Raw genomic sequence first — 14,328 nt, 5'->3', positions numbered from 1 at the left:
TTTGTACCACCTCGGCAGTAGGAGCATACGAGGAGCACTTGAACGGAGCATGGAAAGAGGGCAAAGTGCATTAGTCTGGGCTAGTGTCCTCTAGTAAGAGAGTGGCGTCAGCGGAGGACCAAAATGCAAGAATCATTAGCCAATGAACAGCCAGGAATGGGTCTCGCGCTACTTTTGCATGCTAAAATAAAGCAGATAATGTACAATTTGATTCATTTCAAGGGATGAAAAACCCTTTCAAAGTACAACACTGTCTATTTTGATGCAACTCGACAGTGCTGCTTTTTTTACTGAAGAGTTCCACTTTCTACTTCCTGGAAAAAAAACTGGTCCATTGGAGTGAATGGAGATGTCAGAACTCTTCTATTATACGGCTCTGGTCTGGGCACCTTCCACCCCGCTTTTTGTCATGGGGGCGTAAACCATGGCGTAAACCCGGGAACCAGAATTAACACCGGATGGCAATGCGCCTAACAACGTATTTGTTGCCGTTAGCTTGACGCGGTGATGTTACCTAAACTAGAGCCTGATCAAAACAAAGCTAGCGTTACATAAAACAAAACGTTCATGCAATATGGCTCGACACACCGTCGGCCAGGTTTGGAATACTAAGCTTTTCCCAAAACCAGTTGGTAGACATGCGAGAACGTCTCTTCCCTCGATTAATTGTCTGATGCAAAGCTTCTGTATTGGCTTAAAAGATGTGAGATTGTGAATCCGCAATGTTTCTAAAATAACTTCTTCAAAAACTTCGTTCGGTACGTCCATCTTTTGTTTTGTTGTTTGCCGTTCTGATACTTGGGTCAAATTGTCAAGTTAACGTGAAAGTTGACGAGCTAGAAACGCTGCCATCCGGTCTAGGGCGGGCTCTAGGTCGGAACCAGTAGGGTGACAAAATCAATTGTGGGCGGGAGCCAGGCTCTTTCTCGCCGAGAAGAGCCTGGTGACGCGAGGTTAAAAGTGCCAGTTTCGTTTCCCTGCTTTAGCTCCTTGGGAAAGAGCCAGCTGGTGGTGACGCGAGGTTATCCCTTAATTTATACAGTCCATGGGTTATCCTCAGCAAACTGGTTTCGACTTTCTGCTCTTTAAAGTAAGTATTGCTGCTCTCACATATACTTTAAATATGGTGAATTACCTTCACGTAGCCTATCTGTAGGCTACCTAACAATTTTATGAGACTTGCAGCTCCTGACGGAGTTTTACGAGGAATCGAAATTGATGCTATTGTTTCAGCCATCAGGAGCAGGCAATCACTCTGATCGCATATCGATATTAACTGAACATTACATTTCCACATGTGAGTCGGCTGGGTAACGTTATGTGATTACAAAAATGATGTGCGTTGTGTGGGTGTGTAGCCAGACAAGGAAGGACAGAAGGAATGTAGCTATATTGTTGTAGTTTGACTAAATAATTCGCAGTGCTGCACGGCACGGCACCTATCATATCTTATCTTTAAGTTAAATTGACTATTAAAAAGTCTCCTATCAGCCCTGTTCTGAATCATTGATCAAATGGAGGAGAGTCTTTAGAGGAGACAGACCAGCAGAGTTCAGGTGACTCGATGTGTGAAGCTAAAATAAGTGTATTCCGAGTGCAGAGCTAGAGCATGATGCAGCAGATTGGCAGAGAAATGAAAGTGAAAGTTAGAGGGTGTTCCTGAACAGTGTCAAGCTAACTAGAATAAACATGGACAGCCTAATATCTAGCCTAACAAAATAAAATCTTTACACGTTTCAACTTTTAATACAAAGTACTAGACAACTGAAAACTAAAGAAAAAGGATAAAGGAAGAATCTAAAATGAATTCAAATACAACTGCCCCCTCCAAAAATGCTCTTCTCACAGCAGTAGCAATGCAGGATGCCAATGCAATGGAAGTTCTGTAAATACTGAATTGAGAGTACACAGGAGTGGGCGTCCGGCTAGTGCAACAGTAGATTCCCTGTCTACAACACGAGGGTCACAGGTTCGAGCCCCTGTGTTACCTCCATATAGAGACAGTCTGTGTCTCGTGATAGAGATGCTGGGCTAGCTGGCTGGGGGCGTGGTCAGGGTGGGATAAATCCCCCGTTCTCCCCATTCAGCATAGTTTGCATTTAGCTGCTAGCCCAGCCCACGCAGACACAATCAGGGATTCAACCACTGCAGTAAACGCACATCTGCACAGACATCTATGTACCTGCTCTAGAATCCCCAATCCTGTAGTGTAGAGCCACAGCATCGTCCTTTGGTGAGTCAGCCCATTGAAATATATGGGGGGGTTTACCCGTATTACATTTTGTGGGCGTTCAATATTCAAGATTCAAGATTTTTATTGTCACAGTACAAGTCACAGTACAAGTATCACGTGTGAAATTCTTGTGCTGTGAACTCCGTTTACAACATAGTACAAATATAACAGGGCATATGAGTGCAAAAACAACAAAAGACACAACAAGCAATAAGGCAGTAGAGTGATAAGACAAGTCAGAGACAGTGGCATATTCACTGCACATAGGTGCACATGTCATGTGCATACTTGGACGTACTTAAACATTTTGAATTCGACGTATTTGACGTACAGGTGCAAATAGCATATACCTAATTAAACATACAATTAAACATTAGACATACATAATGGTAGCATCTACAGTGCGGTACAGTACAGCTACTACACTATTTGTGTATGTTAAGGAGTCTCGTGGCCTGCGGGAAGAAACTGTCCCGGTTTCTTCCGGTTCCCACACAGACCGACTGTATCTATAGGCACAATTGGCCGTGTCTGTGCGTGGGAAGCCGGATTAAGGGTATGTGCCCTGGCTGGCATGCACTAGTAGTGCCTCTTCTGGTCGGTCAGGGTGGCTGGTTCAGGGGGGAGGGAAGCTGAAGGGAATAGCGAGATCCTCCCACATGCTACATCCTGCTGGTGAAGCTCCTCACTGTCAGATGAAAAGAAGTGGCTGACTGGCTGGTCGCTGGTGACTCCACATGTATCAGAGGGAGCATGTGCTAGTCTACAACTCTCCCCAGCCCATGACATTGTTTTTGGCTACAGTCTCATGGCATCGATTTCAGACATTGTGGGAGTTCTGTAGAAATCTATTGGACTACCCTGGCCTGTAGATTGAAAAACCTTATGAAAAGGGGCTACCCAGTGTGTTAAAAAGTGACAGCAAGGGGGAGTTGGCACTGAAGTGTTGGTTTATACAGAAGCTAGCCCAGTGGTAACAATGTCCTGATCATCCTGTTACATTGATTTGAATAGGCACACCCGTTCAATTAATAATTCGATTAATTCAGGTTCTGTGGGGTCAGCTACAGAACAGCAGCCCTGCAGCTGGGAGGGTTTCAGTGTCTTGCTCAAGGACGCTTCAGCGGGAGGTCCATGTCCAAATCCCAGGCACTTCTGCCTCGAGGAAGCTGCTTTAGTGCTTCCTCATTGTGTTACAGCACTGCTGAGAGTTGAGTGATGCAACCTGGAATATACATGATTAAATAATGCTTTCTCTTAAATGCAACTCTGTTTGCTTTGTATTCAGTGACCACAGTGAGTGAACTTCAGAGGCTCCAGACAGTCAGGATCCTTGAACCTTAGCAGACCAAACTTCCACCATGAACCCCAGGCTGACCAAGGACCAGCAGAGAGCACTCTGCTCCCAGCTGGGACGCATCAAGCTGCAGCTGCTATACAAGGCCAGCATCCATGGTTTCACTGGTGCAGCCTTCCACCAGCAATGTGACGGCAAGGGTCCCACAGTGTCAGTGGGCTATAATCCCTCTGGCTTTGTCTTTGGAGGCTACACCAGTAAAGCTTTTAACCAGGCTGGAGCCTTCATGCAAGATGATCAGGCATTTCTTTTCACTTTCAAAGGAGAAAAAGTTCTCAAATATCAGGTCACCAGTTCTGCTTATGCAGTGAAAATGGTAGGTACTTGTGGTCCTTATTTTGGAGAAGCATTTGTTCTTGTTAATGGAAACCAACCAGTAGCCTATAGCGCTCCAGGAAACTATTACAACTTCGATCCTGCAGAAATGCATGGCAAGGACCTCCAGCTAACTGAGTGTGAAGTCTATCAAGTCGAAGGTGAGTTCAATGTAAAAAAAATAACAGAATTCTGATGCTTAGACCTACCTAGTCAAATATCAATGTAAATACAACAGAGTCAAGACCAAGACTGCGGGGGGAAGACCGAGTCAAGAGACCAAGACCGACCAAGTCACTCCTAACTCCTTTTCCTATCTTTTCCTTGACCTCACCGGACGTAAAACATGCAGTGTTTTTTTGTTTTGTTTTGTTTTTGACCCATGTATTCTACATTATTAAGCTTCTCTGGGGTCAATACGCCACTGGTGACCGAAACATTAATTTGTTAGCAAGTAGGAGGAGGTTAATGTAGCCTACATGGGGAGGGGAGAAACATTGCGTGTTTTACTTCCGGCGAGGTCAAGGAAAAGGTAGGAAAAGGAGTTAGGAGTGGTGACTATTCAGATGGAGCCCAAGACCAGGGCGGGGCGAGACCGAGACCAGACCGATGCGAGACCATTTTGAGAGACCATGGCTCTAATGATGGCTTAACCTTTACAGTTACACCATTGCTCTGCTAACAATGAAATAAATCATTATTTAGGAATTTTAGTCAAATACAATTGGCTGTACAGAGAATATACTCAGTGACAGAAGGCAAACCTTGGAAAGACTCAACACAGTGGGCAAAAAGAAGTGTAGAAAAACACCTTACTGCTGTTAAATGATGACTCCCCCAAACTGTCAGCCACTGATTGGTCAATTATACACTATATAATAACATGTATGATGATACAATATATGATCTGTATGTGGGAGTATGCTGTTAATTAACAGAAGCATTAGTCTATAGTGGTTATGTTTAAAAAATATATATATATTTGAAATGTAAACATGTTGGTTTGCCGTAGAAAATAATTTCACACAATGGAAAACAGCGTTTTTCCTGGCTCAGAATCAAGGTGGGATTTTTACACCCAATCACAGTAAAATAAAAATAGAAAATTTATAAATTGACCGAGTCAAGACGAAGTAATCCAAAAAGGTTCTATATAGTGTCTATACTTTACTTAGATCGTTAGATTTTCTTCTATATCAGACACAGGTTTTCATTCCTACCTGACATGTTTCGACGGCAATACCGGGAGACCGGGAGGGCAATGTTGTCTTGAGACCGGTCTCGAGACCAAGACCGGTCTCGAGTACTACAACACTAGTATGTGTTTTTGGGGAGGGGTTTCCCCCGTTTTTGTAGGGACCATTATTGAAATGCAAAAAACTAGTTTAAGTCATTTCGGTATTCTGTTACATTTCTTGTTCATGCACCATAAGGAAATCAATGTTTCATATTTGTTATTGAATATACGGTAATTGTTAGAAATGCTGATTGCTGATTCATTAATATTATAAAATGTTTTTTTTTAATGAATATGCCATATAAACCCCTCACAAGTAGCCTTTTATAGATGGATGATGATATTTTTGACACATTGGGTCAAAAATCTATGATTGTGAAAGTTGTTTTTATTCTTCAACAGAAAGAAAGGACCTGGAGAAGCCATGGAGGACCATAGTCTGGGAATCTGAGTAAGATGTTCTATTCTAGCCTAGGGGTGTGCCGTATCGTATAGTTCATGGTAATACTGGTACTATTCTAGCCTGGTAAACCGCCCGTCACGTGAACTCACATTTCATTTGGTTCTCCGTGACGGTCTGGACCCGCACAGGCAGTTAAGATGATTGGTCGAGCCTAGTGTCCTCTAGTAAGAGAGTGGCGTCAGCGGAGGACCAAAATGCGAGACTCATTAGCCAATGAACAGCCAGGAATGGGTCTCGCGCTACTTTTGCATGCGAAAATAAAGCCGATAATGTACAATTTGATTCATTTCAAGGGATGAAAAACCCTTTCAAAGTACAACACTGTCTATTTTGTTGCAACTCGACAGTGCTGCTTTTTTTACTCAAGAGTTCCACTTTCTACTTCCTGGAAAAAAACTGGTCCATTGGAGTGAATGGAGATGTCGGAACTTTTCTATTATACGGCTCTGGTCGAGCCATGCCGGCTCGACGAATCAGCGGCGGCCGTAGGCGGGCTCTGGCTCATCTGGGCAAGTAGTGGGTACATGGTCTTTGTAGTTCTTTTCACTCGTCAACATGGCTGCCGCCGCGGAAGTGACAGGCAGTCTGAATGAAATTGAATGTAACGTTCCCAATTCTATGTATTAAATTCTAAAAAACGACCCTCAACATTTGGGAAGGCTAAGCCACACAACTAGTTCGTTATAATCTAACTAAATGCTTCGAAGGTGACTTTACGACCGTGAGGACTCAATCAATGAATATCACGGAGATCATCCACAGGCACCTACGGCGATCTGATTGGTTGAAGTTAACACCCACCAGCGGTGATAGACAGATGGGTCATCCAATCACCTCCCAAGTAGCTTGGAAAAAGTGCCCGCCTCCATCAGCGGGTCTGGTGACTTCATTCCCAGATCGACTGGTTTAGTGAAACCTATGTGGAGCTATACCGTCCATCTGGCAGCGTCAGGTTAGTACTATTCATCTCGTCAAAACTTCATATTGTGATAACGGCAATGTTACGACTTGTTGACGTAATGATGTCACACCCTTATGCTGCGTAACAGGAGTAACTTCAGTAGTGTGGAAGTGGTTTTGTTACAAAAGACGAATGAGATGACGATGAGACTCTCTTCTATCATCTGCAAAAAAAAGTTTATTGATCCCATTTTCCGTTCTTTAGTTATGAGCCGGAGAAGATAGGCTGTTTTGAGCAAAAAGACACTTTTCAAATTAGAAGCTGGCGTGCCCCACCCCCCTCTCCCCCCCTCAGCTGCAAACTCCTCCCCACACTAACACACAGCCTAACACGCACCCAGTCTATTTTCGGAGCGCTCAGTTTTTTTGTGCCAGCTCCCAGCGCGACAAGGAAATGCCAAACCGGACTGCAGGGAAAGGTTTGGCCCTTCGGCGTCGGGTGATGCCTTTCTGGCGGCTAATCGTGTGAAGAAACTATGTAGACAGACAGACAGAGGCAGAGGGGCTCAGTTGTGTGCGCGGATTGACTGCTGTTCGCAGCCAACATCAGCTGCAAGTCAGAGCCATCTATATGGCTCTGGCTGCATATAGATGTTTTCGGACCTTCGGACCTTCCTCTAATCTGGAGAGCACTGTCGCCACCTAATGGGTCGGTAAAATAGGTTATACACATTCAACATGCCCCAAAATTTTACAGGATATATATTAGGCTTTGATCCACGTCCCACCGTCAAAAAACGCAATTGACGACAATCGTCGTCATTGGCATTCTACGTCACTAAAGCAATTGACGACGATTGTCGTCATTGGCACTCAATGAGTTAATAAGCAGATGATCAGTGATGAAATCATCAATTCCCCAAAACAGCACAGACCTTAACCATGTCTAAATTCTGCTCAGACTGAGGCGCCAGCTGCCCATTTCAAAACAGAATCAGCTTTTCACAGTCACTGTTGACAAGATTTGTGGACTTCCAATATGGCCGCCAGATGGATTACATCACCTGAAAGCCAAGCCTACAGTATCTTAGTTTAGATTATAATGAAATTATTGTGTGTCTATTATACATGTAGTGTGAAATAGCTGTATGTAGCCTATGTAATCTACTATACATAGATTGAAAGATGACAACTGCAGTTTTCTCTTCAGAAATTAAATGACGCAGTACCTTTATCGAACGCTCTGTATATCACTGGCTCAATCCTAATCCCTAAAACGCAGATTCTTTTTTTAATCCTACTGGCTAATTAATTGCATTCACCTGGCATCCCAGGTGTACATCAGCCCCTTATTAGATGGTTTAAATGAAAACCAGCTGGATATGTATAACAGAAGTCTATATTTACGCCAAACCTAAAACGTTTATGTATCTGCTCTTATTCTAACAGGAGGAGGAAGGCGCTGATGGACAGTATTAAACTGTACAAGCCCCCAGTCAGTTCTGTGTCCCAGGCTCGGGTTCTGCTCATTGGACCGGTGGGAGCTGGGAAGTCCAGCTTCTTCAACTCCATCAACTCTGTGTTCAGAGGCCATGTCACCAGCCAGGCCATCGCCGGCAGCTCTGGGGCCAGCCTCACCACTCAGGTCAGTTCCTGCTTCTTATTTACATTTGAGGAGATTCTTCTTCTTCATCTCCGCTAAAAGTATGTGCAGCTCAGACACCGCAAATCCCAGAGCAACCATATTAAGGGGACATTCACACCAAAAGCGTTTTTTTCAGTCAGAATGCTATGAAAATCATGTTGAGAGTGCTTCCATTGTGCACAAAACACAGCGCACGGAGCGTTTTTTTTGTGCTCCGTTTGTTTTCCCCTGTAGTCGCGTGCAGTACAGATCAGAACACAACGACCACAAGGACGGTAGCCAGCTGGTTTTGTCTGTTTGATATTGTTCACTGTCAACACGAAAGCCAGATTATTGCCAATTCTGGCAGCAGCGGAGGTTGAGAATTCCTCGGGAGGAGAGAAGGTACCTCCTACCTTGGAGGAGTGGAAAACAAGACCAGCGCGCTTTTCCTTTAATGTTCAACATTTTTCAGCTTTAAAACACCCACAGTGCTCCTCCAAAAACAAAAGACGCCACCAGCGCTGAAACGGCAGGTGGGTTCATTAAAAGAGGAGCACGTCTAGCGCGTCCTTACATAGAGAATGAATTGCTGAAAGACGCTGGCAGCTCCAAAAATGCTTTTGGTCTGAATGGCCCCTAACGGCTCGTGCACACCATGAAACGCTCGGCGGCATGCCTCCTGTGAAAGCCTCTTTGACGCTGCATCTTGATAGGCTGTCTTGCTCTATTTCTGCGTCTGATTGGTCCATTTCAACCTCGCGCCCCCTGCCGCAGGAACCGCCCAGCGTTTCGCTGTCACAGACTAGAGGCGGCTTGTCTCTGAGCGGCTTCACGCTCGCGGGGCGGGACTAGGGCGGGACCTTTCGTTAAGCTACCCAATGACAGCTCTTCCTACACATTTCCTCCCCCCACCCTTCTGTGTACATCTACCTGAAAACGTTTCTACAGCTCCAAGCTGGAAGCTGGTTTCCACGCCCACAAAACGCTGCGACACAGCGGAAAAGCGATTTTGCCATTGTAGATGTGCACGAGGCGTAAGAAGGTGGCTTTCCCCTAAAAGGCAGCGCTTGCTACTCCCTTATTACCACCACTGAGGTGCCCTTGAGGCCCTTAACCCCAGCTGCTCCAGTGGAGCTGCTCAGTGGCCAGCAGATCAGACTGTGGCTGTACTGGTCAGCTTCCAGGTGTGAATGTGTTTCAATCATGAGAGACTAGTATGAAGGTTCAAAATCAACTTCAATGATACAATGAAACAAGATTAAGTTTTGGCGTATGGCTCCATAATGACGCTCCTACTGAGGGTGTCAGGATTGCGTAGAATAGAAATCCCTCTGGAGAGACCCCAGCTGGTCCTACTGACGTTGGTGGTGGCAGGGGAGGAGGTGGGGCAAAACAACTGGTACACAGGAATGACAGCAACTGCAGAGTGACAACATATCTGTGAGTAGTCAACCACATAATAAAATACAAGCGCTTGAAAAGAAATACTGTCAACCGATTTAGATGATTGGTTCAGCGGCAAAGCGAGGGAAGGAGATGGCTTGGACTGATTGGCTATTGATAGTGTGGGAGAGCGTGGATAACTGTGATTGGATAGGAAGACGTATGAATGAAACTGGGCGTGGATAACTGAATTAATACGGAGAAATGGGAAATTTTCAGCTCTACCACAACTGTCTATTTCTTTTCTTTTTCTTTGTGTGTCGTTCAACTTTGTGTAATGTTTTGTCAATCTGTCTCTTTTCAGATTGTGCATGGACCCCTCAATTGCAGCTTGCAGCTATATCATTTATATATTTTAATCTTTTATACAGCACTCTGCCATTGATCAACTTCACCACTTTGCACCCCACAGTTTCGCACCTACTCTGTGAAAGCTGGACGAGAAGGAAAACCTCTGCCAATCATCTTATGTGACTCCATGGGATTGGAGGACAGCACAGGGGCGGGGCTTGATGTGGATGACATCTGCAGCATCCTGAAAGGTCACATTCCAGACAGTTATCAGGTAGAGATTCCTCTGATATTCTCTATTGAAGCTTTTCCTTGCTTTCAGTGTACTTATTAACATTCTCGTGGGAATTGTCTTGTTTGTTTCTTTAAAATAAATTGTCTTTGTCTTTCATGTGTATGGCTCAGTTCAACCCTACTGCCCCTCTGCAAGTGGAGTCCCAAGGCTATCGCAAGTCTCCAAAGCTTAAGGACAAGATCCACTGTGTGGTCTACGTCATTGACGCCTGCAAGGTCTCCATCATGCCCGCTAAGCTGGAGGAGAAGCTGTCTGCTGTCCGCAGGAAGGTCAACTTAATGGGTCAGTCAGTCAGTCAGTCAGTCAGTCAGTCACACCAAAGGACCACAGTCCACAGTTTAAACATTATTTTAAAAAATATTTACAAAATACATATATTCATATATTCTTACAAAATAGCAGAATAAGTCTGTATGTTGTCAGTACATGCACAGTGTGTGCACATGTCTGCAACAGAAAACAAATGATGTTTGTGATGATGGTACTGTATAAACAAAGCAGAGTAGCTAACTTAAGTCCTTGTTGACATGGTACATGTAATAATTCTACAAACTAGATACACTGCATTTTCAAGATGAGAAATAATGTTCAGGTATTTAATGCATTTTTTTTTTGCATTTTGGAAATGAACTGTTTGTGGTGTTGGTGTTGTTTTCCAGGGATTCCCCAGCTGGTCCTGCTGACTAAAGTGGATGAAGCCTGCCCTCTCGTAGCAGAGGACCTGAGCAACATTTATAAGAGCCAGTACATTAGGGAGATGGTGAGATCTACTTCAAATTCACATTCACGATTTTATTCTGAAAAAGTAGACATTCTCCCTAAATACTAGCATTTACATATACAGTACATGTACATGTACTAAATACTAGCCATACTGGAGTGTCTGAAGTATGCCTTGTATGGCTCTCATCCCAATTTGACAATTTCAGTTTCAGGTTTGTGATATTATGACTCAAAATGTGTTCTACTGAAGCAAGCCAGGTGCTGCCTTTTAAAACTATAGTGAGAGGTTCTAGGCCCCGCCCACGCCAAGGTTTTTGCTCTGTTCGAATGTATTATTCAGCAGCCAGTTGCATCAGTTCAACTTAAGTTCAAAACATAGGCTATTTTTACATATTACAACAAATTTAACGGTTGCACCAACTGAAATAGTTCCAATGTAGACTCAAGTTACAACTGAAAACTTAGACCTACCTACTACTAGGTGTAAAGTCCTCCGTTCAATAACCGTTAATGGCAGAAAACGGCACTAACTGCACTAACTCCCCCTACCCACCCCGACTCCCTATAGTACGACTTGTCAAGACGAGTGCCCATCCCTAGCTATGGCCTGTTGTCCCTAGCCCCGCCCCCTTTCCTGACCATGGCCCCTACCACCACTCATGTATACCTAGCCACTTCCCCTACCCACCCCTAGAACCCCGACTCTCTACAACCTTCCTATCCCTAGCTATGACCCCTATTCCCTAGCCTCACTCCCCTTCCTTTTTTCCCCGATTTTTTTATCCCATTTTTATCTCCCATTAGTGCTAATTTTAATTTATTTATCCTGGTTGCTGCTCCACGCTCTGCCAATCAGGGGAGAGCCAAAACTGGCTCCATGCTTCCTCCGAGACATGGGCAGTAGCCAGCCGCTTCTTTTCACCTGACGGGAAGCTTCACCGGTAGGACATAGCATGTGGGAGGATCACGCTATTCCAACGAGTTCCCCTCCCTCCGAACAGGCACCCCTAACGACCAGAGGAGGCACCACATCAGCGACCAGGATATTGCATGTTTTGGTGAAGGGGTTCCTATATGAAGGAAACCCCCAGGGGGCATGGGGAGAACATGCAAACTCCACACAGAAAGGCCCTTTTGACGACCCCACCTGGGCGGCGGGCACTTGAGGACATGCGGACGCCACGCATTCCTTCAGCGCTCACAGCGTCCCAGGAGGGAATTGAACCCAGGAGGACCTTCTAGCTGTGAGGCGACAGCACTTACCACTGCACCACCATGCCCCCTGATCGCTCCCCTTCCTTGACCCAAAGCCGATCGGATCGGCGCCAACATTGAATGGCTTCTTCATTGGCCCATGCTACACCCTTCCACCAAGTTTCATGAAAATCGGCCCAGTAGTTTTTCCATAATCCTGCTAAAAGACAAACGGCACCAAAAACATAACCTCCTTGGCAGAGCTAATTCCACCCTGTTAATGGGGGGATCCCTAACTTTAGCTCTGTTGAAAATAACGTTAAACTGCTTGATAGATGACTGGTAGGCTATAGGAGAGCAGCTCAAATTAATCCTTATAGCCTACTTTATGTATGATAACCTACCTATTTTGTATGTGTTAGTACTTGAGTCCTGGGCTGGAATACTCATGGAAGACCCCCGCGCCCTCTAACTTGACGGGATGACAACTTACCAAAACTCTGCAAAACTACAACAAAGTAAACGTTTCCACTGTGGTTAAACCAAAGAAAACCACCTGCATGTTTGATCTCAGCCTGAACATAAACTGCCCTAACCTCCATGTCCCGGCGGTGGTGTTGTGGTTTTGTGTTGCAGGGGCAGGAGGTGAGCGCTCATCTCGGAGTGCCTCTGTCCTGCGTTGTTCCGGTGAAGAACTACTGTGAGGAGCTGGAGTTGAACCTGAACTGTGACATCCTGCTGCTCACCGCTGTCAACCAGATGCTGCGCTTCGTCGACAACTACTTCGATGACCTCAGTGACCGATTCAGCAACCTGGAGACAAAAGAAGAGGGAGAGGGATACTTATAGCAACTGATAACAACCCTCAGAAGCAAAAATGTTCTAAAGCCAGATGTTGTTGCTGCTATTTAAGTTAAGTTAAGTTAATGGTGGATTTTATTATAATTTCAGAAGTTATTACATTATGCTACATTTGTTACATTATCACTTACTATTAGGACAATCAGTCTGATGACTAATAAGACTGGGACAGATGGCTGATATTTTGGTGTAGAGTGGATGTCTGCGCCAAGACCTCTGCTTCCGTGTGCCACGGTCATTGTTTACAGTCCGATTGACGCGAGGATGGACTTGGACTTGATCACTTGTAGCTGTTTTAGCTCCGACGGCATTTTGGCTAAATCTCTATAAACAGATAACTGATATGAGACGTCGTCAGACTGTAAACAACGAAGTCTTGGTGCGGATGTCCGCTCTACACCGGAAACCCCGAAATATCAACTATCTGCCCCAGAGACTTATTCGTCGTCAGACTGATAGACTCTGGGTTCCCAGATTGCTATGAGGATCCACCATTATTTACTGCAGCATGACAGCTTGTTTGGAAAAGAAACTTGGCAGTGGGACGTGGATTATTTTGTATCCTGTCATGTGTAATTTAAGCTGCCAAATACCTTTCATAGGATAATTCATTTTTACTTATTATATTTAGGTTTTATATAGAAAGATATTCCTAAAAGCTTTTATGCAAACTGACTCAAATCATTGACGTTGTATTGCCTACCTTCAACTTGTTCTTAAAGTTCTGTTCTGTCAATGGCAATAAAGGCTCTTCCTGTTCAGCTTTGGATGTAAATTTTGGGAAATTGGATGTGTAATATCAGTGTTGGGAGCAGTTACTAAGTAACTAGTTAATATAATTAAACTGTTTTTTGCAGTAACTAGTAATCTAAATTGTTACTTTTTCAAATTTAGTAACTCAATTAGAATTATTGAAATTTAAATGGGCTAGTTACCAGTGTTGGGCAAGTTACTTTCAAAATGTAATATACTACATATTACTAGTTACTTTCATTTTAAAGTAATAAGTTACTTTACAATATTACTTTCTGTGTAGAGTAACTCGTTACTTATTACACTACTTTTGCATTACTTTTACCAAAACAACAGCAGGAGCAGAATGACATCCCCGCCCCGGAACCATCCCAAAAAAGAATGTCAAGCGCCTTTAAGTCAGTGTAAGCAATCCAAAATTCTAAATGTTATTATTTTCCTTTGTTATTGTCATCTATAGTGGTTATTTGCATAAAAACACAGTTTGATTAGGAAATGATTGTATCTTTTTTAAATATGTGCTTTGATTTAATAAAATGTAACTCAATTTGTAACTTGAGTTACTTGAGAAAGTAACTGGTATAATATTAATGAAATCCTATAAGTAATAAGTTATATTACTGAGTTACTGCTAAA

At 44.0% G+C, this 14,328-nt stretch overlaps 1 protein-coding gene across 1 annotated transcript; it reads left to right on the top strand.

Annotated features, from left to right (window-relative positions):
• Positions 1–956: 956 nt before the first annotated feature.
• On the top strand, positions 957–13,700 carry LOC310786520 (interferon-induced protein 44-like). Its single transcript, XM_083647738.1, has 8 exons — positions 957–1,090; positions 3,522–4,066; positions 5,545–5,593; positions 7,955–8,150; positions 9,988–10,140; positions 10,272–10,443; positions 10,821–10,921; positions 12,715–13,700. Exons 2-8 carry the CDS (start codon positions 3,595–3,597, stop codon positions 12,925–12,927), a joined length of 1,356 nt encoding a protein of 451 aa, XP_083503864.1. The 5' UTR covers positions 957–1,090; positions 3,522–3,594; the 3' UTR covers positions 12,928–13,700.
• Positions 13,701–14,328: the final 628 nt, after the last annotated feature.

This window comes from Poromitra crassiceps (assembly GCF_964638095.1).
Source record: "Poromitra crassiceps genome assembly, chromosome: 12".
NCBI lineage: Eukaryota > Metazoa > Chordata > Actinopteri > Beryciformes > Melamphaidae > Poromitra > Poromitra crassiceps.
This window is presented reverse-complemented; position numbering and strand designations above follow the sequence as displayed.

Excerpts from the sequence above, each read along its gene's own strand:
- LOC310786520 (XM_083647738.1), top strand. The coding sequence starts at position 3,595 with ATGAACCCCAGGCTGACCAAGGACCAGCAGAGAGCACTCTGCTCCCAG. Across the intron at positions 4,067-5,544 it reads TGAAGTCTATCAAGTCGAAG|AAAGAAAGGACCTGGAGAAG; the intron begins GTGAGTTCAATG and ends ATTCTTCAACAG. Across the intron at positions 10,141-10,271 it reads ACATTCCAGACAGTTATCAG|TTCAACCCTACTGCCCCTCT; the intron begins GTAGAGATTCCT and ends TGTATGGCTCAG.